We start from the raw sequence: 27944 nt of genomic DNA on the forward strand, positions 1-27944 counted from the left end.
ATGACATTTACACTCCTCATTCCCTCAGGGTTAGTAGTACTAGGAATCAGAACCTCTTGAGCATCCAATAGCATGTCCGAACCATACTTCAACTTTTTAATGTTGAAGTAAAAAATAAAAGCCTGTCACTGGAATTGTAATTGATCAGATTGCTTTTTCCTTGAACTTTTTCTTTAAAAAAAGAGGCTTTTTCATGAAATGGTCCAAGGGCATCCTGTACACAAAGTACAGCAGAGTATCAGCCTGCCTTTTAAGGTTTTCCCCTACCCCATTTACCATGCCCCAAACTCACTGTGTCTCTCCATTAACAGAGTTGTTAAATTGATTGGCTGTTAAAAACAGATCGATCTCTCTTCTCTCTTCCTCACAATACTTTTTTTTTCTCTTTTCTGCCTCTCTCACTCCTACACTTTGTCTTTTATCTCTTACGATATGTGTGAGCATAAGAGGAAAGGCCACAGGAAGACATTGCATGCAGTGTAATGGCACTGATCAATAGGTTTCATAGAACATCCGAGGGCCCCTCCTGTTCGTTCTCTGCACCCGTGACTATGTAGTACAGCCCCATTACTTTTTCTTATTCTTTACACTTGTTCCTTTCCTTTTCTACCCTTGTCTGTTTCTTTTATGTCAGAAGAAAACATTTTGAAAAGACACATATAGTAGGCCCCATTTGCTTACAGAAGCTAATAAACACATGCCCGCCCACATCCCCACACACGCTCACGCACACATACATACAAATACACACACGCTCGCTCACTCACTCGTGAGCCTGAGGCAGTCAGGGTCCTTGACTATGTGGCGTGCTGTGATCTGAAATTTTAATGCAACGCTTTAAAGCACACACAAACCCTCTCTAACCCTGCACCCTCCCAGTCCTTGGAGTCCTTCCCCCGTTTACTGCTTGGCTGAGCAAATCGCCAGTGTTTGGCTGAACACAACTTTTAACCCTTTGACTGCATATATTTTGGCACTGCAAAACACAAACCCAATACATATCATGCACTTTTTCACACAAACGCGAGACACACAAATAACACACATACTTGCTCTAAACTTTCCACTAAGGAGGACATTGCGTGACAAATCCCCCATCCTCTTGCTGCATTTGGGTAATCTGCCTTTTAAAATACACACTAGTACACACACTTGCATGGACATACACACAATCACACACTCCCTGAAAATTTGGTCAATGTTGCAGTGCCCGGAGTGTGTGAGCTTCAGTGGGAGGTGGGTCTACAGATGTAGTGTAGCCCCCTCTCTGTGTTAGCGCTGTGAGGGTCTGGCTGGCCGCGTTTTACCCGTTTAGTCCCTGTTAAAGATTAATGATATATTGATCCCCACCCCCACAGGATGCAGTGTATGTGTGTGCGTATACAAGCTCCATTTGTGTTTATGTGTAACCTTATCTGTGTTTAGATGCATGATACCATTTTGGGAAAAGCATTTAATTGCTCATAATTAGGCAGGAGTCAATAAGCCTTTCTTTCCTGTGTCCATCTGACACATGCACAAACACACAGACAAAATGGCGTACAACATACACACTGACACACACTTGCAGCTAGCTTCTTTTTAAGCCTCCTTGAAATCCCCAAGGTAACACGCTGTGAAAACGCAATGTGGAGAAAGCCAAGGAAAGAAAAGGAATGGAGTGATGAAAGCTAGAGGGCAAAAAGCAAGCCAGGGGCTGGCGGCTACAGCAAGGAAGAGGGGGATAAGAGTGTGATAGAGGAGGGAAATGAAAATCTAAATCAGGGGAATATCCTGCTGGCGCTGAGGACAGAGGCCGAGGAAGAGCGGGTGAAAGATGAGAAAGGGGGAGGTGGAAGGAAAAAAGATGAAAGAAGAAAAGTGGAGGGCAGTGGGAAGAGAACGGGTTGAGGGGCAAGGATAGAGGCAGGCACAGGGTGGAAAAGAAAAGGAGCAGCTCAGTCAGGAGCAAGAGAGGGAAGATAAGAGATGAAAAGGCCTGTCTGAGATGGAGGAAGTACAGTAGGGGCTTAGAGGCTCTGGGCTTGTTTCAGAAGTCCTACAGCACTCACTGATGTCACTGGGTGCACCCATTGGCTTTCATGGTACAAAAGAGTGTGTAAGTGTCTCAAGTGTGCGTCTGTGCTTGATGTTTGTGTGCGGGTATGCATTTTTCCAGTGCAGCTGTGTGTGGACTCTATAGCTCCTCCCTGTGGCTGCTTCACAGAATTTTGGGGAAAAAAAAGTTTTGGTGGCATTCAGTTGGGCTTTTCCCCATTACAAATGACCATCCCTTTACTGTTTGATGAATCAGTTCTACTGGTGCATTGGCTGGTCATGGACAGTTCCTGCCTTGCCTAGCGACTGACTGACTGTATCAGGATATGCAGAAAATCCCTTCCCTGTGATCTGCTTTGGCCCTCAGCCTCTAGCTTTGCCTTTATAATTCCCAAATACAGCCAAATCCAAAGGTTATTTAAGAAGACTTTGTGCATCTGTACTTTGATTAAATGATCACATTTGGAGCAGGAGCGGTGGTGTATTTGGGTTGCATTACTACCCATAAACGCTCTCCATTACAAGCTTTTCTGGCTTGTTGGCTCTCTGACCTTACATTTGTGTGTGCGGGAGTGCGATTGAGTACACACGTGGGTCCCGCACACTATAGCTTAAGACAGGATAAAAGCTGGTGAGGTAGTGTACTATTATGTTGTTTAAATGCATACTAGATCCTTTTAACTGTTAGGGAAAGAATAAAAGCAGAGAGTGAAAAGCTCTCCCACCCACATCTGATTCTTTTTGCTGCATTGCCTGTGGCACAATGTTGACCTAATATCAACTGTGTCTGTTTTGTTAAACGCATTCAAATCAGTAGTACTCAAGCCTATGGGACATAACACTATTTCTCATACTGTGACACACAAATACAAAAGCTGCGTGGGTTATTGGGTTCACTATCAAAAGATTGCAGTGAAATAAAACATCTTAATGGACACAGCGGCGAACATAGGCTCTCACATCTTGGCTCTCAATGCCTCGAATGTAAGCTTATCTGTAAATAACGTCCTAAATAAACATACATGCACACGGTGCTTTGCACTGCTTTGAACGCCCCATCCAGGGAGTTTTTCAGTGATGCCTATTAAGAGTGTGTCTTAGAGCATCTGCACAAGTGCACACACTAACAACTAATTAAAAAAAGAAAGTGTAATTACATCTAGGCAAATATCAGATTGGGGTCCATAACCTCAAATTTAGTGCAAGGAAAACAAACTCTTACATTTATTGTGAATCTTATTGTGAATCAGTGGCTTGAGTGTTTGACCTTGTCTCTGAACAGACTTTCATATTGCTTTTAGTCTTTGTAGAAAAGGGGTAGCTTATGCAAAGGGTTGTTAACTATTTTTCCAAAGTCCAGTCAAAGGTGGTATTATGGGGATGTATTCCTGCTGTCTGACCTCTAGCAAGTGAGAGGTGAACCATGGCCTCCATCCAGACCATTAGTCAGACACAATCACACAGCTTCATAGCAGATTAGTCTGCTGTATTAGGACTTAGAGCTCTATTAATGTAATCCCTCTGTTTTAGTGTGGCCTGGGTTTAGGGGCTTACATGTGCACACCCACACACATAGACACACACACACACACTTAAATACATGTATGCACACACACATACAAGCTGTTTGGGTTATAGGGTTCACAATCAATGGATTAAGGTGAAATTTAGACAGTAGCTTAATGGACACGGAACCTGCATTCTCTAAATATGTGCTCTCAGAACAATTACACGTGATGTGCAGAGTGTACTCTTCTTACTGGGAACTGTCTACTTTTATCCATTCCTTGTTTTTCCATTTGTGTGCTGTAGTTTATTGAGTCTCTTTAAGCACTGTCACATCCTCTGCTGTACATTTTTCTGAAATCACTGTGCTTCTTCTTCAGGGCTGATGAAATTGAGATGGTGATGACAGACCTGGAAAGAGCCAATCAGGTAACTTGCTGCACTCATCATAACATTTTTATAGTATTGTCTACTGGCTAGTTTTTAAGCTTTACATAAAAAAAAAAAAAAAAAAAATCACCAAGACAGCCCCTTCTTAACCTCGATTGTTGAACTAATGTATATGTATTGATGAAGTTTGGTATATAAATACATATATCTTTGTATACTGCATATAATAATTTTAATGCATGGCTTACATTAACAAATAATGACTTTATTATCACTGTTAGGGCTGCTGTTTATTTAACTTGTTTATTACACACCCACTAAAGCCATCCATCTGAAATAAGCCCTCTAGAGTGCCCTCTGCCCTGTGTTGTAAATATTCCTGTGGTATCTGTTAATGTCATTGTTGTTAACTTTCATTATTAGCCCAAGAGTATGATTTGTGGCTAAAGGGGTAGCATAGGCATGTAATGTTAATATTAGCCTAAAGGTTAGCACTCCAACTTAATGCCACACACATACACACACACAAACACACAACATTCACACACAGCACTATTCACACTTCTGATTTGAGGTTTACAGAGGATGACAGCATGGCCTCCAGCTCAGTCACAGACTTTTTATACGCGTTTATAAGGAGAAAATGGAAAACAGGATTTCTCTTTTTGCAACTAGCAGTCCAACTCCCACCCAGTCAATAACAGCTCTCAATATGGTTTCAATTAGGAACATAGCGGAATCGGCTCCCTGTGACTCCTAATGATGGCAAGTTGGCCAGTATTGTTGATGCATCCCAACTGGAGCATGGGAGCTTGGGTGTAAATATGAGGCAGCAATGGGTATCGTGTCAATTCTCAAAACTTATTTAGTATTTTCGATTACTCTACTTCAAAGACAAATCCAGCTTCAGTCATCATCCAGTGCTGTTTTCTTTCTTCACTCTATATGCTTGATGTTTGTACTGGAAGGGGTGGCTTCTATTCTTGTTTGGCTGGTAGAAGATGATGGTGTATTGGAAAACTTTTTTTTTTTTTTGGAATTGTAAAGCTGGAAAAAAATAAAGATAATCATTTTTAACTTTTTCACCAACCCCTTATTTTCATGAACTTCATCATCAAATGACCATTAGATTGCTTAAGACAGGGTGGATATTGGGTAAGATGTTTTGAAGGTATTTTTTCACTAGGAAGATCATTATCCACCATGCTCTGGCTAGCAGTCACGGTTGTCCATTCACATGTATTAAACACAGTCCAGTAGTTTTTCATCTCTTTGGTTTGTTGAAAATTAAGACAGGTTGTTGGGAAATGGTAAATCCCCCCCAAAAACATTGCACTCAACTACTGTTTCTAAGTTTCATTTGACCATCCATGTTTGACAGGATAAGACTGTTCAGTGCTGGGTTCCCTTTAGCATTTTTCCTTCTCTTTCCAGCGGGCAGAGGCAGCTCAGAGGGAGGCGGAGTCACTCAGAGAGCAGCTGTCCTCGAGTAACCAATCCCAGCAGCTCGGCAGCCCAACCAAGGCCGACACTGACACGGTAACACATCTCACTGATTTACTGCAAAGCTGACACAGAGATATTGATAGGATAAAGATCAGCTTGACCCTTTTAATGGCAAAGATGATCAGCTGATGAAGGCAACAATTCATTGATCTTGAAGTCAGTTCATGTGTTTGAGATCCCAATAATGAATGAGTTCTTGCCATATTAATTAATGTCCATGTTAAGGCTGCTAAAGTGTCAATAGAGATTATAGGTTCATTGGTTCTGTAAATTATTGGAGTTGTAGTGCAGACGGTTTATTCAAATAATGGATTTCCTCAGATTAATAATATATTGGAGCAGTGTTTTGAAATGACAACAAACAACATTTTGATGCACTGAATTCATCTTCATGGCGGACTTGCACTGAATCTTATGGTAATATGATTCCTTGTATCAATGTCAGAATGCTGTTGGCTCATAGATTAAGCTTCCATCCTGTTTGGCTTTTAGGAACAAACATCGGAGTTGGCATCCCACTCAAGTCTGGAGGCGGAGCTCAGGGCCAAAGAAAGGGAGACCGCCCAGCTGGTGGAAGACGTCCAGAGACTGCAGGCCAGCCTGACCAAACTCAGAGAGACCACCAGCTCCCAGATCACACAGCTAGAGCAGCAGCTCAGCAGCAAGACTGCCATTCTCAAGGTACCAACTGCTTTGTTTTTCTGCTTTGTTGTATATTGTGGTTACAAGCGTAAGTGATTTTATGTATTTACTCGCTTTTTTACCTTTTTACTGTTGTTTGATGTTAAGTCAGTAAAATCAATGCATGACCTCTAAAGATGAAAGGATTAATTTATTATTTCTTATAATTTAGTCTCATTAAATTCTTTGTGATCTACAGGAACTGGAGGAGAAACTACAGAAACAAGCTGATTATGAGGAGGTGAAAAAGGAGTTGAGGTGAGACATTCATACAGAGATGTGTGTTTGTGGGTTCAGCACAGATCTTATTGCATGTGTTTGATGTCTTTAACGTTGTTAAACAAGATGCGTGACTTCACTTATGTTCTGTGACTGAACTGTGTATCCATATAAAGGTGAAGCTTGTATGTGTCGCTTTATATTGTGCCTCTCACATGTTGCTACTCTATTCTTCTCTGTTCTTTAAGAGACAAATGCTACAGCATAGTTGTATGCATTTTGTATCTTTACAGCATTTCTTATGAATGTTTTCCTGATGTTTTTCAGTATCCTCAAGTCTATGGAGTTTGGAACTTCAGACTCTGTTCAGGTAAGGGCGAAAGGTTAACTGAATTAAATTAGTGAAGAGGACATTGTAAGGACAGTTATTTTGAAATATCAGTAATTTGTTCTTTTTCCTCTACCTTTGTCCTTTATCCCTCTATCAGGACTCCTCTAAACCTCTGGAGGTGCTGCTGTTGGAGAGGAACCGTAGTCTTCAATCTGAAAGTGCTGCACTGCGCATCGCCAACACTGAGCTCAGTGGTAAGTCTGCCTCAGATGAAAGGTTATGGTAAGGATGGGTTCATCATCAGTGGTTAGACCAGACTGTGCCTTTTCAATATGGTTATTCATGAAAAAAGGGAGAGAGGTGATAAAAAAGAACAAAGGCCTACAGAAGTCGACTCCAGTAATCTTTAGAGGTTACATCAAGGCTTCTGTGCAGGAACAGCTATAAAGAGATTGCATCAGGTTAGTGTATAGATACTAAGTATGTCAGTACAGTTCTTTTTCTCTGAGAATACTTGACATATAAATGCTTTGCTGGGATGCTTTTTGGGTGAGAATGCGAAATGCACAACTTTATCATTGTTATTCTTTTTAGTCTCTGTGTAAAGACAAAAAGGTGTCTGTAGTCTCTTAAAATATCTCAGCAGGAGGTCAGCTTGAGCAGTACACAAAAATGAGGACACCATATAATGCCCCCCTCATCAGGACTCTTGCCCCCTGCAACAGTGTGTATGGGTTTGAAATGTCATGGCTTTAGGCTTGAATAGTTGAATAGCTTTGAATTGATTAACATTCACAGTAAGGAGAGCTTACTGTCTTACTCAATCATGTTAAGTCTCAATGGTTATGCATTAGAATAATATTTCTCCCAGCATCAAGATGGATTCTAGTCATTATATAATTTATATTTGTTTGGGTGAATGTAAAAATTTAATAAGTCCAACTACTGAGGAAAGAAGGAAAATCAGATCTTTACTCAGAGTCAGCAGAGCTGCACTGTCTCTGTTTTTGTTGACATGCATCTGTTTTTTGTTCAGCTATAAACATTGTTTTTATAAGAATTTTATTGCTACAATTTTTCCTGGATATATGTTTTTATTATCTAAAGACTATGAAAGTGCATCTGAAATGGAATAATGCAGCATGGAAGAGGACACACATGGTGTATTGGCTATCTTTGGAGAATCATCACTTACTCTGTCTGGTTATTTCCACTTTGCCCGTGAGAGAGAGACTGAGCCCTGGGCCAAGCTAATCTGCCTAAGTGGCACAGTGTCAGTTGTTTTGTTTGTCCTTTTTTTCTTCCAGGCTGTGGCTTACAAGAAAGGTTGAAATCACAAATGCATGGGCACTTTGTCTAGGGGGGTTGGCAAAAAAGGAAAACAAAGTTCACTAATTTGGAAAAGACTTGATTAAGATAACTTTCAACTTTTGTTATTTTTTTCTCTCTCGTTTTGGAATCCCTTTTTTGTTGACTCCCCCATAATGCATGGTGTGTTTGACCTTTCTTGTAGGGTCAGCCGGGCGAAAAGGGACAGAAGAGTCCACACCGAAGGAGGAGAACATGCCCAGCGACCCCTCTTCTTCGCCCCCTCCTCCCCCTCCCTCTCTACCCTCCTCCTCCCAACTCCCCCTCTCTCGCACTCATACGGATCCCCTCAACACTGCCACCACCACCAGCAGCAGCGAAACACATGCTTTCACTCCTACGGGCATTGGACAGGACTTCTACTCCCCTGTGTTCCCTCTGGTGGGTGGTAAGATGGCTTTGAACTCCCTGATCCAGCGGCAGCTGCTACAGACCTTCTACTCCAAAGCCTTGCAGGAGTCATCTGGAATCCCCAGTGGGGCTCTACTGTTCACCCCTTTCACTCCAACTCTCAGCTCCATCCCTACCTCCACCCCTGGCTCCGGGTCTGCTGCCATCCCTCTGGCAGCAAGCAGTCCCCAGCCGCCCCCAGCAAGTCCTGACATGGCTCCTGTAAACGGGAGCAGTACAGCTGGCAGTGCACCGTCCCCGTCACCTAGCCACTCCGACGCTACCACAGGAAGTGTTTTGGATGGGGAGGACATGGACACGGCAGAGATTGCTCGACAGGTGAAAGAGCAGCTGATCAAGCACAACATTGGTCAGCGTGTGTTTGGCCACTATGTGCTGGGACTGTCCCAGGGTTCAGTCAGCGAGATCCTGGCCAGACCAAAGCCGTGGAACAAACTAACCATTCGGGGGAAGGAACCTTTCCACAAGATGAGGCAGTTCCTTGCGGATGAGCAGAACATCCTTGCACTTCGCAGCATCCAGGGACGACAGAGAGGTGAGTTTGTGTATCATGTGTCTGAGAGAGTGTGTGTGTGTGTGTGTGTGTGTCTTGCGTATGTGTGTGTATGTAAAACCCTGCACAGAGCCATTGATCAGCTTGTCAATATGACTAGGTTTTTATTTTTCTTTCTCTTTCCCAACTCCCATCCTGTGCCACACCTGTGTGTTTTGAGTGAGTTCCTAGTCACGCACTGATCCCAAGAGCCCTTCCTAGCTATTGTGGTCAATACAGAAACCTTTCACACATCAATAGTATGGATTGGTGGAACTAGGAGGAAGGCAGGGGTACTGTTAACTACGGGTAGATTCGATTAGCCTGGGCCTGCTTTTGTTAACGCATCAAGACATTTTTGATTGAAGGTGGTCCCAGTAGTACAAAAAATAAATCCACCACCTCCTACTAGACACAGTTAGTGTTACAATAAGGCTGCAGTTAGTATGTCCCTATTAAATACCTACTCTTAAATAATTCAAGTCACCCCCGTCTGTCTTTGTAGTAATTTAATATTCCAAAGGCAGAGGATTTATTCCTACTGTGGCCACAGATGGTGAAGATCAATGCTTTTATGATGCTATAACATGCATTGCATGGAAGTAGCTATACATACCAGATTTTTACAAAACCTTTCAGGGCAGCATATAGTGTAGCTTTAAAAAAAACACACAATTGCTGTAACATAGTGTGTGATATATATTGTTTTTAACAGAGGGCTCAGGCCAGCCCCAGCTTAGCCGAGTGTTTCAGGATGCTCCGAAGCGGAGAACCCTCTCCGATACAGCTTCACACGCAGGTCTGTCCCCTTCACACACAGAGATTGTAGCACGTTCTGTCTGTGTGGCATGTTTGTGTTGGGGTGAACTGTATCTATGGTGTGTGCGTGTGTATGTATGCATTGCGTTATTAATTTGCGGGCAAGCTTAAAGATATAAATGTGCCTTAAAGGTAACCACACAGTTCCAGTGACTTGCGTCAACGGAAAGCCAGCATGTGTATTTAGGGTTTTTATTGGTAGTTGTTATTCTGTGGGGAGCATTTACTGTATGAACCCTGTAGCACGTGTGCATGTGTGAGCTCCAAAGGGACCAGAAAAATGATGACAATCCCTCCAGTGTAGTTGCCTTGAAGCTCAGTGGTGGGAATGTTGTTTTTTGTGCTGTGCTATGGTGTAATTATTTCATCCTTATAGGCTCTGTTATTGTTCTTTTTACCTGCTGTGTAGTTTATCTCCATGTCTTATTCTGACGGGGTTTTTCATTTCTTCCCATTCTCTCTTCCTCTCCTTTCAGGCAACATTACTGCTCGTGTCCGTACCCCAGAGGCAGGTTCAGATGAGGCTATCAAGTCCATTCTGGAGCAAGCCAAAAGAGAGCTGCAGGTGCAGAAAGCTGGTGAGTCTTGGTTCTCTCATCTCCAGAGGAGTCGAGGCATTGAAGATGATGCATTGTGGCTTTGTTTTTTGTCTGACTATCTCATCACAGCCCTTTCTCTGTCCTCTACAGACCTGTCCCACACTCAACCCTCATATGCAGGACTGAAAGGAGGGGGTGGAGGTGGAATAGGAGTTGGAGGGGGCAGTGGATCAGATGAGGCCATCCGGTCCATCCTCGAGCAAGCTCGCAGAGAGATGGAGGCCCAGCAAGCTGCATTAGAGCCCATCCTCAAAGCCTCATCTTCCTCCTCTTCGGCAGCACTATCTCAAAGGGACCTCCTGGGCTCTCCGCTCACTGCTCCCCTGCCTCCATACAACCCTCTTGCACTCTCCCTCAAGAAGCCTTCCAGCTCCCTCTTGTCCTCTCCTTCATCCCCGTCTCCAGTCCTGGACTTCAGCTCCAGTGTGAAGAGAGAGGGCAGGGCTTCTTCAGGGATTGACATGTCTGCTGATGGAGCACTCCGACTGGGGCGTAGCTCTGATGGGCCATCCCGCTCTGGGAGTACTGGAGGAGTGGGTTACTGGAGAGAGCAGTGGTGGAGCAACATGCATACAGACCTCCGTAGAACAGCCAACCAGACAGGGGAGGAGAACCACAACCAGGAAGATTCCAAAGAGGTGAGGGGCTCTAAAACAACAAATGGGGGGGTGCAACTGTTTGGTCTCATTTGAAAGTTATCACCTCTGTTTCTTACAGATAAAAACTTCAAAGTTAAATGTTTTTAGTTTTATAAAAACAGAAAATAAGAAACATATGTTTATTTTAAATGATAAGCTTCACAAAGTAAATAGTTTTAATCTCTGTTAGTATTTACTAAATGCATAATTAATGTAATAAAACATATGATTTACAGTCATTTGCATAAAAAAGTATTAGACAAAGAAAAATCAAAGGTAGTTATTTAAATGAATTGCTAATTGTAGCTACTTCTTGAGTTCTGGTGGCAAGCACCTCAGTCTTTATTTGTCCTGAATGTTTTTAGTCAAGGTGAGTGAACTGCACACAAATATTACTTTGGTAACACTAATGTTTTTATTTGTGTATGAGAAGGACATTCACAACTGTTTAGCTACTGGACAGTCTTACTTCAGTCTGCACCTCTTACACCTCATACACTGTTCTCTACTGTCACCAAAAAAAAACGTAGAAGTGATTTTTACCATAAAAATAAATTGATGACTTGCTGCTAATTAACATCCAACATGCAATGCACTTTGTCTTGCTGCCTTTTTTCTTCCCTAAAATGAAGCCACATTTGTTCACCACAGTCAATCTGTCACATTCTTATGGCCATGCATGCCAGTCAGTATGTAAACAAATGATGTGCTGTTATATTGATACTTGATGTAAACGCATAGACTGGCAGCTTGGCAAACACCTATGTATGTCCTTGCTATGTAGCTTTGGTTGGTAATGACAAAGGGTTAACACATTTAGGAAATGGTGGCTGTTATTTTGGATTTGCTACAATTGCACAGTAACCCGACAAAGCACATTTACTCAGCTATATGTGTATCTGCCTTTTCTCTGTTTTTATTTTCACTCTACCTGCAGTTGCACGTCTGACCAATTCTCTTGTTGTGTGTTTCAGGGAATTCTGAGTGACAGTCTGTCTCGACACAAACCGTGGAACAAGTTGAACCAGAGGAGCAGAGAGCCATACCTCCGCATGCAGCCATGGCTCAATGGAGACCAGGGGCAAAATGCACATATACAACAAACTCAGAATCAAGGTAAACAAATCACATGCACACACATCAGCACATGCAGTATATGAATTCACACAACCACACTCCTTGGGCTACAGTATTATTCTGAAAGCCTGATTAGAGCTAGTGGCTAGTTGTTACTGTCAGTCTGTCACTCACCCCACCTACCCTCCACTCCCCTCCCACTCACCCACCCAACATTCCTCCCCTCCCTACTCCTCCCACCATCCCCCCATCCCCAGTGCTGTGGCAGTGTCAGCCAGCAAGCTGCTGGTTTGTCATGTCATAGACAAGTTAGTGTTGCAGCGCCAGATGGCAGCTCTGTGTGTGTGTATGTGTGTGTGCGCGCACGCATGTGTCTCTCTTTCTCTCTGGGGGTGTAAACAGCAGCTAATGTACACTGACAGCTCCTCATGACTGCTCTCTTCCAGCCTGCTGAGCTGCACAGCAGTACTACACAGACAGAGACAGCGAGATGAAGGAATAGGAGGAGGAAGCCAAAAAAGCTTCAAACTGAAAACTTAAGCACCTTTGCTGTTTGTTTAACAGGAATTAAATTAGCTGATGTAGTGTGACTGAAGTTCCTCCCATACCCAGCAGGAGAGGAGATGAAACATACTTTTCTTCCAGAGTAACATGTGTCCTAACCTGTGCGATCTTTCTTGCCCTTTCCTGTTCTCCTCAAGCAGAGGGTACTCCCAAAACATCAGCAAGCTGCAGCCCTGCTCCTGAGTCACCCCTCAGCTCAGCAGAGGAGTCTGTCAATGGTCTAGCAGGCGATCCACTCACTTCACAGACCTCCAGTCTCAAACCTCCATCTGATGATCCTTCGGGTGGGGAGTCTCAGCCGGGTACCCCATTGCCTTTACCTGGTCACTCGGGTCTCAGCATCCAGGAGATGGTTGCAATGTCTCCAGAACTTGATACCTATGCGATCACCAAGAAGGTTAAGGAGGTGCTGACTGATAATAACCTTGGTAAGAAATGGCGGAAATGTGTCTCCTGCAGAGTTTTTGTAAATTCTGTGCAGTTTAGTATAGGGCTGCATGATATTAAAGAGAAAAAAAAGAACATTGGAATTATTTTTTTCTGTGTGTTTTCTATCTAAAAATACAGCATTTTTTTTTTACCAAATGATTTAATTAACTATTTCTGGAAAGAATTAATTATTTTAAAATAATTAGAGCGATTTTAGAACATATGTGTATCTGCATAGAGGATAAAGAAGAATGATAAATAAAAGCTGAAAAAAGACCTTTTGCTCTGAAAACCATCCTCCTTTTGAGTTAAATGCTGTACAGCTAGTTTCACTGCACCAGAAGCGGGTGAGCATTGTGGCTATTGTTCTGGAGTGAATTTGGAAGCAAAAAAATGTTGTTTAATAGACTGATCAACTCACCTTAAAGGCATTGTCCACAGAGTGCCTGCCTCACAATTGATGTTAAAACCAAATCTGATTATTGTGTGTTTTTTCTCCTATGCCACTTTCATATTGTGGTTGGTTCATTTTCTTTACTTGACATTACATGTCACAGTGATGTGACTGTTGCAAATGCTCACATCTCAATGACTATGCTGAAACAACATATTGTGCAGCCCTACTTTGGCATTTTCCACTGACTTTCATTACTTACTTATCAGCTCTAAGTTTAACAGTTACTTAACCATTGAGTCAGTTCTCTGAAATATCCATTTTATTGCCCCTCTCTCTCCTAACCAGGCCAGCGTCTGTTTGGGGAGACTATTCTGGGCCTGACTCAGGGTTCTGTCTCAGACCTGCTGGCCAGGCCCAAACCCTGGCACAAGCTCAGCCTGAAGGGCAGGGAGCCCTTCGTCCGCATGCAGCTCTGGCTCCAAGACCCACACAGTGTCGAGAAACTCATGGACATGAAACGCCTGGAAAAGAAAGGTGTGTATCAAATGCACACTGAAGTGAAAAGAAAACACACTTAAAACTTTAGGTAGAAACAAAAACATATAAAATGTATATACTTAAACAATCATATGTATTAAATACATTGACATCAAACTACAAGCGGCAGCCTTTGAATTACAAATGCACATCTGCACACACATCATCCTTTGTGCAGGACAGCAGAGCATGTTGTGCAGATCACAGTCATCTTGGTGTGATGTCAGTACCAATCAGGACTACAGACATCACATACTGTATTAGATGTGACAGCTAGGGGACTGCCGGGGGCCTGCTTACTCACAGTCATCAGCACTCCTCTTCATCATGAGCATCATCATAATCATCTGTGTCTATAATCTTGTATTTTTATCATTTGTTAGCCCATAGCTTGCTGTATCTCTTCTATCATTCTGTATCCAATCCTGTTTGCATTATACACTTAATAATCAGCCAAGCCAAGAGCATTCACCCTTTGAGCTGCCTCTGAGTGACCCTGCCTGCCCACTTAAGCTCACTCTGTGGGCATAGGGTACGCATATTTGAACCTGCCCACCAGCATCAGGGATCAGTTTACCCTCTTGATATCACAAACTACATGCAAGGGCAAAAAATATAACCGACCTTGCACCAGCATGTTTAGAGTGTGGAGTGGTAGGGTTAGTCCTGTTCATATTCATTTTATTTATTGACCCCAAAGTAATGTATCCAAATGGTAATAGAGAACAGTGCAGGCTAACAGAGGTGCCCAGAGGAAAGACATGGACCTAGTCAGGAGTAACTATATTTGACCTCTCACCCTTGTGGTACAAGCCTGGCAGGCAGTGCATTACTTTCAGAGTGGTCTAACCTTGCTCAGAGGGGTTTTCCCTGCAACATTTGTATATCTGGCAGCATGTATTGGGGTTGAAAAAATGTCAACCTCATGTGAAGCTGCCATGAGCTGTTCATTTTCAGCTGCTGGTGCCCGAAGTACATGGTTTGCTGCAAAATGGAAGAGATGCATTCATTGTTAAATTTCCTGAGTAGGACAGTAGCACCATCTAGTGGCTATTAAAGATATTGGCAGTATTTTTTTACATTTTTAGAACATTGGCAGATATTGATATTAAAATCAATCCATTGACATCTTTTACTTGATGATTGGTTTAAATTAGTAATTGGATTTTAAGAGCTTTGACTCTTTGACAGTGTTTGTATTTATGGCCATATTAAATTCAAACTAAATTATTGACATTGAGCCCAATGTTTGTGTATTTTTATTTTTATTTTCCATTAAAAAGCAAAAATCATCAACTCAAATGTGAAAAGGGGAATACAAATGCAAGAAATGTTCAAATATTCTTAAAATCAACAAATATGTTCCTATTCTTACGCATAAAGTAATTGAGTACTGATGTTAACCTTTTATCTCTGTCACACATCAGCTTATATGAAGAGGCGGCTGAGCTCCTTGAGTGATGGTCATTCAGTGGACGGGGCCTTGGTGGGGCCAGATTATATCCAGGGCTCCCAGAGCCCAGGACAGCAGCATTTGAAGAAGCCAAGAGTGGTATTGGGCCCTGAAGAAAAAGAGGCCCTGAAAAGAGCCTACCAGCAGAAACCCTATCCCTCCCCAAAAACCATTGAGGAGCTGGCCTCCCAGCTCAACCTGAAGACCAGTACTGTCATCAACTGGTTCCATAATTATAGGTAAGAAGTGAAGGTTGCTCTATTGTTTTGTGTGTTTATTTAATACAGAAAGTTTTAACTGCTGCCCAAAGGGAACTGTATAGTATTTAACAAAATATATATATTAATTTTACATATTCATAGATTTCTGCACAAGCACAGCTGTTTTTATTGTTTGGGTTTGCTTTATTGAAATTATGTGGATTAAGTCTGACTGACTACTCCAGTGTAAGTAGTGTGAACGGTTTAAATGGGAGAAAGTGAGTAGTGTGACTGAGCTTGTGTCTCTTTTAGGTCACGTATTCGGCGAGAACTCTTCATAGAGGAGATCCAGGCAGCGGGAGGCGTAGGGCCTGGCAGTGAGGGTGGCTCCCCATCCCTCCGTGGGTCCAAATCAGGAGAGGGGGACAGCTGTGATGGGACAGAATCTGAGGGCACGATGGAGACGCGCCAGGGACTGGGCATTGGCCTTGAGGATCACAGAGGAGCATTTAAAGACCACGACATGGAGGCTGAGTCTGAAGCAGGGGGCTCTAATAACTCCCCTGCCCAGACAGACTGCACCACCTCAGGCTTAGGCGGCCCGGGCTCCAGCTGTGGACAGGGTGGACTGGGGCTCTTCAGCCTCACAGAGGCATCCTCCAGTAGCTCTGCCTCTAGTACTAACATCCCAGCCTCTGGCCCAGCCAGAAACCCCAGGGACAACAATCTGCGTAAGAAGAAAGCAGCCAATCTCAATAACATCATCCACAGGCTGGAGAAGGCTGCCAGCAAAGAGGATCCCTCAGAGTGGGAGTTTTAGCTCCCCCTGACCATCCTTCATCCCTCTCGTCTCATAACCTCACGACCTCTAACCTTGGACCCCTCCTGCTCTGTTCCAGTTGGAGAGTGGACACAGCCAAAGTCAAGCTCAGCAGCCATTTTTATTACATAGAAGCTTTCCGAAAAAGAGGAAAGAAACAAAGAGTGGTTGGCAAAACCCTTAAAAAGAAGATTTACTGAATACCTAGAAGAACAAAATAAGAGAACTTAAGTGTCTCCTTTTTTTTAAACTGAGTTTTGTTTTTGTACTGAGAAAAGCACTTAGCCGTCCTGCTGGCCTCCGGCCCTGCTGTACCTCCCCCTATCACCAGCCACTGGTGCACCAGACTGGTTAGTCCTGAGCTGGGGTATGACCCACAGCTGGGGTTGAAACCTGGACTCTGTAACACAGGCAAGGCCTGACACAGCAGCTGTCACAGTGATAGACACTGATAGATGATAGATAGAGACAGGAACTCTCTTACAAGAACTCTCACTTTCTTAAAGGAGATTTTTTCCGCTCTTCTTCTCACCTCCCAAGTGTCCACAAACCTCCCCTCACTCAGTGAGACGCCTCATTTTCACACTGTAGAGTGACTGTTACAAACCCTTTGCCTTTTTCACTCACTGCGTGTGTGTGTGTGTGTGTTTGTATGTTAGGGGTTGTGTCAGTGTGCACCTGTGTGTTTACACGCCCAAAATGGTTTGTGTGTGTTCTCTTCTCAATGGCAGCATGTTTTCTTTTGTATCTCACTCCTACACTCTTAAGAGGGTAGTGGAAGGCCTGCCGGCTGAGCTGCCATGGTTACTGATGTAAGAAAGATGAACTTCGACCTGTTGTGTCCCATATCCTATCCTGCTGACAGCCATGTGATGGCCAGAAGGATCTCTAATTCCTCACAAACACACACACTCATCTGAAGAGGAAGGAAGGAAGGAACCCTCCTTTTGCCTCCTTAACCCCTTCTTTTACGGATGAAGGATGATCTCTTTTTTTTGATATTGCAATTTGGTTGCCAATAAGAGATTGCACAGTCTGTTGACTCTAAAGAGTACAAAATAGGGAATTTTAGGAAACATTTTTAATTAGTACAAAATAAGAACAGAAAATAAGACAATAAATAACAAGTTATTGATAAAGAAAAAACAAATTAGAATGGAATAATGTTGAGTTGTTGAAATACGATACATTGAATTCACGTAGTACTGTAGCTGTCTGACATGGTGATACTATACGTGTCTCTTGTTATTTGAGGTCATGCACGTCGCACACACCCAACACTGGAGCTGCTGGGTGTTTGTGTGCACCACCGACAAATTTTCTCTGTTCACAACACATGTTTTTATAGGCCAAATCAGGAAGAGTGTGTGTATATGTCCGTCTGTGTGAGTGTTTGTCTTTTGTGCATTTGTAATTGCCTGCATGTAAGATGGGGTCGAGGTCAATTCACTCAAGATTGGAAACATTTAAGATAATGAACCATAATGAAATTCTTGACTGAAATAATGGGTTGTAGCAAATGAATTGCAATGTACAAGACATGATTCACCTGTATCTTATGCTGATTTTGATGAAGTGAATTCACCCCAACCCTGGTGTGAGTAGTTACCACTCTCCTCCAGTCTATCCTGTATCCAGGGATGTAAGTCTTTTTTGCATTGAATTCTACTGTATACACTACAAATTATAAGGCATATCACCTCCTCCCTGTCCCACACAAGCCCTCAGTGCCTGTCAGCCCACTGCCTCCCCTTTGTGTGTGTATGTGTGTGTGCGTATGCATGTACACGCATGCCTGTAAATACATGCGTGTGCACAAAGTGTGTGCGATTGACGAGTGTTCAGTGTTTCTAATGAGTGGGGTCATATTTCGTATCTACTTGCACACACTACTAGTGCACAACTGACACCCTTCTTTAAGCTGTTTGATGCGTTACCATTACATTAATCTTCTCACAAAGTAGTGTAATACTATGATTTACTGTAGCTTGGTTTTATTGCTATTTTGCATTTATAGTTTGGTTTTTATTCTGCTTATTTATAGGTGCTGTATTTTTCATTTAATGTCTTATCATTTGAGTTGTCTATTTTTTAAGGGATTATACTGTTCCTGAGGGCAAGTAACATTTTTATTAGACGTATAGACTGCCGGCAGTATTGGTTAATATTTACAAAGATGTACTAGTTCTCATTTGTTTGTATATTCATGAATCCTAAAGTTTAGTGTCATTTCAATAGCTTTGAAAAATGTGTTTGCTTCAGTTCATGTTCCCATAAGCGTTAAGCTTTTACCACAACAGTTATGCTCTTAAATTGCTAGCTAGAGAATCAAAGGACATATCAAGATCAGTGACTATATAATAGCATATCGCTTTTCCTGTTTTCTACTCTCCAATAATGTTTTTTTTTTTTTTTTTGGCTGTTTCTAGTGCAAGCCCAACACTAAAGCTCAACAGGGCATGCAGCTTTCTTTAGATAGTTTGCCCACTTGTTGATCACTTTTAACATGATTTACAGGTCCAAGTGTACACACATCAAATAGGTCAAATGAAATTACCTAAACTTGAGAACACACTTGAAAGAGGTCATATCTGCCAAATTGAGATTAGAGAAGTGTACCAGCTAGCAGGTGTGCTACGCCAGATTGAACAGAGATAGCCAGCCTATGATTATGCAGAATTTATATAGCAGTCCATAACAAAGCACTTATTAGGGTCTTTTTTGAAGAATTAACCTAGGACAGGGTCTGTAAACACTACAACAGAGTACGATCCCGGGATCCTGGGAAATGTATGCCTTTTTTAAAAGTGGTTGTGAACCAAGCACAGACTCTTATCCGCATCCTAACACTAAAATGAATACATGAGATAGCTGTACCCATGTTTTTCTACACAACAAACTATTCTTATATAGCAGCCCCTTATTTCAAACTACCAATACCTTTGTGACAGAATGGGCCATTGACCTGTACAGATGTAGATAGTAACCTGTAACTTTCTATCCAAAATTTTCTCAGTTCATCCTTAAGCCTCAGTAATGATCCCCCTCCCACTGAATATATTGGCAGTGTGTTAATAAACTCATTGCACTGCATTAAGATACATTAGTTAAAATTGGGTTGTCTAATGTATTGAGTGATTATTAAAAAAAAAAAAAATCCTCAGACATTGGCTCTTCCTGTGGATGACTGATGTAAAACATCCGTCTTCTGCTTTACTGAAGGCATATTGCCTTCTTCTGGACAGCTTGGACTGAACAACCACAATATGTTTTATGGTGATGAATAGCTACTGTAAAGTATAAGCACTTAACCCCTTAGCCATTTTATAGCCAGATCCATCAACTCATCTAAACCATGTGAGATCATCAGATTTGTGCCTTTAACTGCCAAGCAGGGCACCAAACTAGTGATGTCATTAAATGTAGACTATTTCACCTGAATTGCTCATATTCAGTCCTTCATTCTGATCCAAATTTATGTCTCCTACACCTCATGTCAGTGCTTCAAGTCAACATTTCTCAACTCTCTGGAGAGAGTTGTATATAATTGCAGGAGTGCAGCGAAACAGTAAAAAGGAAAAAAAACAAACTTGTGTATTCTTATGACTGACCTGCAGACGCGTTGGGTCCGGGTCTTATTTCAGACAGTTGCTTCCCCACAATGCATTTTGTCTGTTGTACATACCTAACTAGCAGTGAAAGGCCAGAGCATTGAATGAAGGAGGAAGCATGCAGAAACAGCGTACACTGTAATAACACTGAATTTATTCATAGGGCATTTTGTATTTTTCTGTTTGTGTCAGGTTTGCTGTGACATTAATAACGGCACTACAGGTATTGATATGATGTGTGCCAATTCTAATGGTTATTTGGAAAAGAGACGTGTAAATACAGTCGATCAAGTAGCTATTGATTCACTATTGTCACGGTATGCTTTTGTTTGAAGGCAGGAGGAGAGAAGGGACGATTCAGGACTTTTCCATGATCCACAGATATTTTTCTACAAATTTAAATCAGATGATTCTATACACTGTTGAATAACATTGTAAAGGTGTAACAGATGCTGTATATCATATCATGTTTTCTGAAGTCGTAAAGCTTTACTGTATGATCTGTTGAAGTAGTGGTTATTCATTTGACATATTAGTTGTAATGGAAGCCCGAACAGCAGCACTGGTCACCATATTCAGGAAAAAAAGAAAGAAAAACCTCAGATGTTTTTTGTAATACTTTTAGAATATATCTTATGAAGTGGGTTTTGTAAGGAAACACTTTCCGAATCAGTGGTGCTGTATGCATAGCACACTCAGTAATACATACACACGTAATACAGCACAATACACTCATCCTTTAAATTCCCCCTTCACCTTTTTTGCGTGCTTTTTTTGTTTTTCACTCACCTCTAGTGTTGGCTGTAGCTAATTTTAAGTCTTAAACCACTTCCTCTTATTTGTTCAGTTCTTTCTATGCTAAACTGTACAGCGAACACCCAGAGGTATACTCTGGAGCAACAAACATTTCAGTGAAAACTAGTAAGACTTAAAAGAAGAAGCAAAAAAGCCAAATAGTGAAGTAGTTTATCCACTTCTGGTGAAAGGTTGCTGACAGTTTTCTGTATGTTGCTACCTTGTGTCGTCGCTTCAGTTCACCCATAGCTTAAACCACAGTGTAGTCTGACAACCAAATGACCTGGGGAGATCTTCACCCCCTGCTCCCCCCTTTGGAAAGCTTTAAGATGCTTGTTGAGGCTTTAGCAAGTTCAGAGTGTTTTTAGATGATTCCAACCTGTCATCAACAATGTGGAAGTAATAATTCTCATAACGTCTCCCACTGCTTTTTTGTGAGTGTGTGCGCGTACGTGTGTGATGTAGTACAAAAGGCTGCATGACTGTAAAGGGATGATTAAGATGTTTTTGAAAGCCGTTTCCTTAGCACTTCTGTCACTCCTGAGATGCTTTTTCTCCTTGGGGTTTCCCTCCTATTGTTTTTCCTCATGTATCATTGTTTCTTTATCTTTCTATTTACTAAACGTATCATGTTGTTTGTTCTCAGCACTGTAAAACAGTCCCTTCTACGACATTGAAAAGCAATATCACTGTATGAAACGTTCACAATGTATTTGTTATGATTGACATTTGATTCATCATCATTATTATTCACATGCACCCTAGGTGTGATAATTGAAGTAAATCTCTTTTATACAAATACTAAGAGTGTGCTTTGGCAGTTTTTTTTTCCTTGCTAAAATCTTTGTATCATAAGTGTGGATGTAACCATTGTACTGTGAATGAAGTATTCTCAGAGAAAGAGATCAGTTGAACCTAACATGAGAAAAGTAGAAAAAAGTAGCTAAAAGGGGAACTTTCAGAGATGTTATGGATTTTGGACAGCATGTCCCACAGGTGAGTTCTTTGATGAACCATAATAAAAAAATACATAAAGACAAACGTCAAACCTCAATCAAAAATAATCACCTGAGTTTGATCTTTCCTCTCGTGCCTAAACAGGACGCTATGCTGAGCTGCAGGTGGAGTTTTCGGCTGCAGTGCGGACTAGCGCGGAGCAGAAGGAGCTCATCCTGAAACTGGAACATGATCTGAGCACCATCCAGGCCATGTCCTCCCTGCCACGCCCTGATGCAGATGGGTCAGAGGTCAGCAACATGGGAAACATCCCAGAGCCGATCAAAGAGGCCACTGCAATGTTCACTGGTATGTTAGCTGAGTAACGATAATCAGCTTTACATGTAGATAAATATAGAGAATATTTTATCACATTCATGTGCTAGTTTGCTGTAGGGGATGGTAATGAATCAAAAAAGCATCAGAAAACAGAACAATATGATCTGAGATGGATATAAAACATCCTGCCATGAAAATAATATAAACAGGGAGGCTCTTTACATCATGTTTGACAAAGCTTTTTTCACTGATAAGATGAAAACATTCTAAGCTTTTTCCTGATCGTAACTCTAAAACTAAGGCTTTGAATGAATCATCAATCAGCTCTGTGTAAAAAAAATTCTAAGAAAGAAGTCTTTGTTCAGAGGTGATGGCAAATAAATGTGGTGTCCTCACAGGCACAACAGTGAAAATACTGAAGTCTGACAAGCCAGCAAAATTTGTCTAATTACAATGAGACAAACCTGCTGAGCTGAGGCTTTGCAGGGGGGTTTGTGTGCTTAAATTCTGCAACCTATCCTGGTGAGAGGGATTAAAGCTTTTCTTCACTGAGATGTCAGTCAGAACTCCTTTTTTTAGCTGCTGGAGTTTGACAATTACTCTCTTTAAAAAGTAATTTGCAGAAAATCAAGTGACTTTGAACTTTCAACAGTAGGTTAAGTTGATTAGTGTCTCAAGTGAATGTTTTTGATGATGTAACACCTATGATCTAATTATGTTAAAAGAAGTCGTATAGTGGATATGTTGTTATAACGGGACTTTCTGTGTGGATTCCAGGTTCAAGCGTGAGCCCTCATCCTGAGCTGCCGCAGGGCCAGATGGACTCTCTGCTCTCAATCATCTCCAGCCAAAGGGAGAGGTTCCGCTCCCGCAACCAGGAGCTCGAAGCCGTGAGTCATGCACACAGGCACAAGCACGTGTCTTTCCTTGTGAAAAATTGTTCCTTATCTGTTCATCTTTGCTGTGCTTTTCAGGAGAATCGGTCCATGCAGCAGACCATGCAGGCGCTGCAGAACGAACTGGACAGTCTGAGAGCAGACAACATCAAGCTCTATGAGAAAATCAAATTCCTACAGAGCTACCCTGGCAGAGTGCGTTTGTCTATCTGTGTGTGTGTGTGCGTGTGTGTGTGTGACTGGAAATGAATGTATTTGGCATGAGGCCTATTCTTGTTTCTCACGTTACTGTTTTGAAACTTCACATCTGTCTTCAATGTTTTCCTTTACTGTAGGCTGGAGGAAGTGATGACACCGTGATGCGCTACTCCTCACAGTACGAGGAGAGACTGGATCCTTTTGCTTCCTTCAGCAAAAGAGTACGAGACACACAGAGTGAATGATGAATGAAAATTCCATATTTTGTTAACAAATGACCAGTATAGTTTTATCTATACCCACCAAGTTCTGTTTATAAACTAATGAGATTTTGTTGGTTTTTATCTTAGGTCAGTGTGTAATTTCCAAAAACAATTTCCAAAATTAATATGTTACACATACAGTACAGGCCAAAAGTTTGGACACACCTTCTCATTCTTCGCATTTTCTTTATTTTCATGACTATTTACATTGTAGATTCTCACTGAAGGCATCAAAACTATGAATGAACACATGTGGAATTATGTACTTAACAAAAAAATGTGAAATAACTGAAAACATCTCTTATATTCTAGTTTCTTCAAAGTAGCCACCCTTAGCTCTGATGACTGCCTTGCACACCCTTGACATTCTCTTGATGAGCATCAAGAGGTAGTCACCTGAAATGGTTTTCACTTCATAGGTGTGCCTTGTCAGGGTTACTTAGTGGAATTTCTTGCCTTATTGATGGGGTTGGGACCATCAGTTGTGTTGTGCAGAAGTCAGGTTCATGCACAGCTGACAGCCCTATTGGACAACTGTTAGAATGCATATTATGGCGAGAACCAATCAGCTAAGTAAAGACAAACGAGTGGCCATCATTACTTTAAGAAATGAAGGTCAGTCAGTCTAGAAAATTTCAAAAACTTTGAATGTGTCCCCAAGTGCAGTCGCAAAAACCATCAAGCGCTACAACGAAACTGGCTCACATGAGGACCGCCCCAGGAAAGGAAGACCAAGAGTCACCTCTGATGCTGAAGATAAGTTCATCTGAGTCACCAGCCTCAGAAATCGCAAATTAACAGCAGCTCAGATTAGAGACCAGATGAATACCACACAGAGCTCTAGCAGCAGACACATCTCTACAACAACTGTTAAGAGGAGACTGCGTGAATCAGGCCTTCATGGTCAAATAGCTGCTAGGAAACCACTGCTAAGGAGAGGCAACAAACAGAAGAGATTTATTTGGGCCAAGAAACCCAAGGAATGGACATTAGACCAGTGGAAATCTGTGCTTTGGTCTGATGAGTCCAAATTTGAGATCTTTGGAACCAACCGCCGTGTCTTTGTGCAACGCAGAAAAGGAGAACGGATGGATGCTACATGCCTGGTTCCCACCGTGAAGCATGGAGGGGGAGGTGTGATGGTGTGGGGGTGCTTTGCTGGTGACGCTGTTGGGGATTTATTCAAGATTGAAGGCAACCTGAATCAGCATGGCTACCACAGCATCCTGAAGTGACATGCCATTCCATTCGGTTTGCGTTTAGTTGGACCATCATTTATGTTTCAACAGGACAATGACCCCAAACACACCTCCAGGCTGTGTGAGGGATATCTGACCAAGAAGGAGAGTGATGGAGTGCTGCGCCAGATGACCTGGCCTCCACAGTCACCGGACCTGAACCCAATCGAGATGGTTTGGGGTGAGCTGGACCGCAGAGTGAAGGCAAAGGGCCAACAAGTGCTAAGCATCTCTGGGAACTTCTTCAAGACTGTTAGGAAACCATTTCAGGTGACTACCTCTTGAAGCTCATCAAGAGAATGCCAAGAGTGTGCAAAGCAGTCATCAGAGCTAAGGGTGGCTACTTTGAAGAAACTAGAACATAAGATATGTTTTCAGTTATTTCACACTTTTTTGTTAAGTACATAATTCCACATGCGTTCATTCATAGTTTTGATGCCTTCAGTGAGAATCTACTATGTAAATAGTCATGAAAATAAAGAAAATGCGAAGAATGAGAAGGTGTGTCCAAACTTTTGGCCTGTACTGTACATATACATACATGTTTTTGTAACTAAAAAGGAACAGGACGACTTAAAAAATCATGTGTTACCCTTTGTATATATTCTAATATACTTAAGTAATTTGAGCAAAAATGACATTAAAAATGACATTACTATTAATTGAATAGTATTACACTGAAAAGTATGGAATTTAATTTCAGTAATTTTCTTCTGTAAAAGTATTTTGCAGTGGAGAATGTGTAAGAACCTTAATATTTGAACATTGTTAATCATTGTCCAGAATATGCATATAAAAAAATATATATAAAAAATATAAAAAAAAAAAAAAAAGAATATGCAATAGTTTAACTCCATATACAGAAAGAGTAGTTCATGAATACAGTTTACTTCTATGATCCTCGTCATTTTATCTTGATATAAACACCTGCTTCTATCAGTGATAAACTACTTATGACCAGTCTGTAACAGTAAATGATGTAACTCCAGTGACACTTCTTTGTTAATGATGAAGATGCTCTGGAAGCAACAAGTACTGTCCCATTTTTTAATCTCATCTGAAAGTCATTCTGGGAAATGTGCAACTCGAGTAGAAGCTGTTGTTGCAGTTTAAGGCAAAGTAGGTCTAACACAGAAGTACATGATCATCACTAAAAATAACTACTGAACAACACAAATTATAAAAGAACCTGTGTACTAGGTTTCTTATGTTTAACACTAAAATGTAACTCAAAAACATGCTGTGCTTATGTTCACACTTTCCGAAGGTGTTGCTTTTTTTGTTGAAGATCACTTGACAGCATTTTTTTTTTCTTGCAGGAGCGTCAGCGCAGATACCTGAGCCTCAGCCCCTGGGATAAAGCCACTCTGAGCCTGGTGAGACCTGAACACACACAAACAATACACACCAATGTGATGCATGGGTAAATTCGGAGTCTAATGCTACTTTGTCTCTTAGGGACGTGTGATCCTCTCCAATAAGATGGCCAGGACCATTGCTTTCTTCTACACCCTGTTTCTGCATTGTCTGGTGTTCTTGGTGCGGCTCCTTCACCGTCAATATCTTGAATAGCTTTAATGCCATCTAGTGAAACAAATCTTAACTGTTTAATGTGATTATTCAGGTGTTGTACAAGACGGCTTGGAGCGAAAGTATTGGCAGAGACTGCTCTGCGTTCTGTGCTAAAAAGTAAGCGTGAAGCATCAATCTGCATTCTAATTTTACTTGTCTGTGCAGAATGTGTGGCTTTATCTAGAACCGGATTGCCTGCTCAATCTGTTGTGTTTCTCTGTGACTTTTAGGTACGCTGATCATCTCCACCGTTTCCATGAGAACGACCAAAACCTGTGAATGGTACTACAGTGATCTCACATGGTTCAGCATTTGACAGCATGCATGTTCTGCAGTTAAAAACATATTCCTTAAAAAGATAGAGCTTTGCATCTTGCAATATCTAAAATCTCCACTAGGGGGCAGTTTTACTTCAAAATGCTAATTGATTAGAAATGATCAGCTTATCGCTATTAAAAGGTTCTGTATGTTAAATAATTTACGTTTTATGTTACTTGAGGTTCCTTCTAATACTCACAAATTAACAGAAAAGTAAAAGGCAATCCTAAATATTATATGGAGTAGAGGTGGTTGTTGCAGCAGTTAAATAAATTTAAGGGTCTGTTTGTGTTCTTACACCACAGAGGGACCACAAACTGTAGGATCATTTCTCTGATTTATTCTGGAAATTAGCATAGCTAGGGAATTATATAAGAGAAAGGTGAAATTATGTGGGAGTGGGAGCATTTCTAAAGGTGAAGATATTTTAGAGGTTGTGGTGTTGGATCAATACACACAGTAGTTATTGTTTTGTTTTCCATTCCTTTTAAGACTTACTTTACTTGAAATTACATATCACTGATCAGTTGATAGGTAAGTATGTTAGTTCACCTCTAAGTTAAAAAATATGTTTTAAGAAATTAATCATTTTTTATGTGTTTGCTGTTAAACTGTTGGCTGCTCGCCTGACAGTTGAGTGATGGCAGTAATGAACTAATGGTTACTGATTCTAAAAATCCTAATATAGGACAACTGTGTGCATGTTTACCTATGTATTGATTCTCTTCTATCTGATATATTCCAAATAAAGATTATGCATCAATTTTTTTCTCGTATCATTTGTAGTGTAATGAGCCTGACAGGAAATATTTGTTTCATGTTTAAGTTGTTTAATTTCTGCTCTTATTTTTTCCTTATTTTTACTGTCCATCCTAGGAAGAAAGGATTAGACAGCTCCAGAAATTAAATGAAATTTGTTGCAAGGTGTTGTACTTGATGAGTGATAATTGACTTTCACTCTTTCCTGTAGATTTCGTTTTAGATTTTTATGCGATTCAGCTCAACATCAACATGGCTCTTTTCCCACAGAGGTTATGATGGTAAATGCAGGCTGATGTGAGCACTAGTTAATAGCTGACCCGGGATGAGAGGGACAGAGCTAACTAATGTCTGGACGGAAGCACACACATCCATAGAGGGAATGAATGTACTCTGCAGTCCCTCTGATAGCTGCCTGCATCTTAGTATGACTGAATTAGACTGCATTATTCATGAGGCCTCCTCTTAAAGAGCATCCCAGCTCACAGCCATTAAAGACTAACGA

General features: G+C 41.5%; 2 protein-coding genes across 2 annotated transcripts in view; both read left to right on the plus strand.

The window, feature by feature from the left end:
* The window catches only part of LOC115431093 (homeobox protein cut-like 1), a 45388-nt gene extending 23663 nt beyond the window's left edge, over nucleotides 1-21725 (plus strand). Inside the window, exons 13-27 of the mRNA XM_030151342.1 lie at nucleotides 3924-3972; nucleotides 5368-5472; nucleotides 5932-6120; nucleotides 6320-6378; nucleotides 6667-6709; nucleotides 6828-6924; nucleotides 8184-8984; nucleotides 9697-9780; nucleotides 10277-10378; nucleotides 10490-11037; nucleotides 12012-12153; nucleotides 12816-13106; nucleotides 13850-14038; nucleotides 15469-15733; nucleotides 16007-21725. Coding sequence (XP_030007202.1) covers nucleotides 3924-3972; nucleotides 5368-5472; nucleotides 5932-6120; nucleotides 6320-6378; nucleotides 6667-6709; nucleotides 6828-6924; nucleotides 8184-8984; nucleotides 9697-9780; nucleotides 10277-10378; nucleotides 10490-11037; nucleotides 12012-12153; nucleotides 12816-13106; nucleotides 13850-14038; nucleotides 15469-15733; nucleotides 16007-16514 — 3472 coding nt within the window. The 3' untranslated portion in view covers nucleotides 16515-21725. The remainder of the gene's footprint in view (nucleotides 1-3923; nucleotides 3973-5367; nucleotides 5473-5931; nucleotides 6121-6319; nucleotides 6379-6666; nucleotides 6710-6827; nucleotides 6925-8183; nucleotides 8985-9696; nucleotides 9781-10276; nucleotides 10379-10489; nucleotides 11038-12011; nucleotides 12154-12815; nucleotides 13107-13849; nucleotides 14039-15468; nucleotides 15734-16006) is intronic.
* Nucleotides 17754-27444, plus strand: cux1b (cut-like homeobox 1b). Its single transcript, XM_030152700.1, has 9 exons — nucleotides 17754-17758; nucleotides 22195-22225; nucleotides 22973-23085; nucleotides 23170-23286; nucleotides 23427-23510; nucleotides 26110-26166; nucleotides 26249-26329; nucleotides 26415-26479; nucleotides 26593-27444. The coding sequence occupies exons 2-9, from the start codon at nucleotides 22216-22218 to the stop codon at nucleotides 26639-26641; spliced, it is 576 nt and encodes a 191-aa protein (XP_030008560.1). The 5' UTR covers nucleotides 17754-17758; nucleotides 22195-22215; the 3' UTR covers nucleotides 26642-27444.
* The last annotated feature ends 500 nt before the right edge of the window (nucleotides 27445-27944 follow it).

The sequence above is a fragment of the Sphaeramia orbicularis genome, chromosome 13 (assembly GCF_902148855.1).
Source record: "Sphaeramia orbicularis chromosome 13, fSphaOr1.1, whole genome shotgun sequence".
Classification (NCBI taxonomy): domain Eukaryota; kingdom Metazoa; phylum Chordata; class Actinopteri; order Kurtiformes; family Apogonidae; genus Sphaeramia; species Sphaeramia orbicularis.

What these genes read in the sequence shown, in the direction of transcription:
- cux1b (XM_030152700.1), top strand. An exon ending in TACAGAGCTACCCTGGCAGA is followed by an intron (nt 23,287 to 23,426) that starts GTGCGTTTGTCT and finishes CCTTTACTGTAG; the next exon opens with GCTGGAGGAAGTGATGACAC. An exon ending in TTGCTTCCTTCAGCAAAAGA is followed by an intron (nt 23,511 to 26,109) that starts GTACGAGACACA and finishes TTTTTCTTGCAG; the next exon opens with GAGCGTCAGCGCAGATACCT.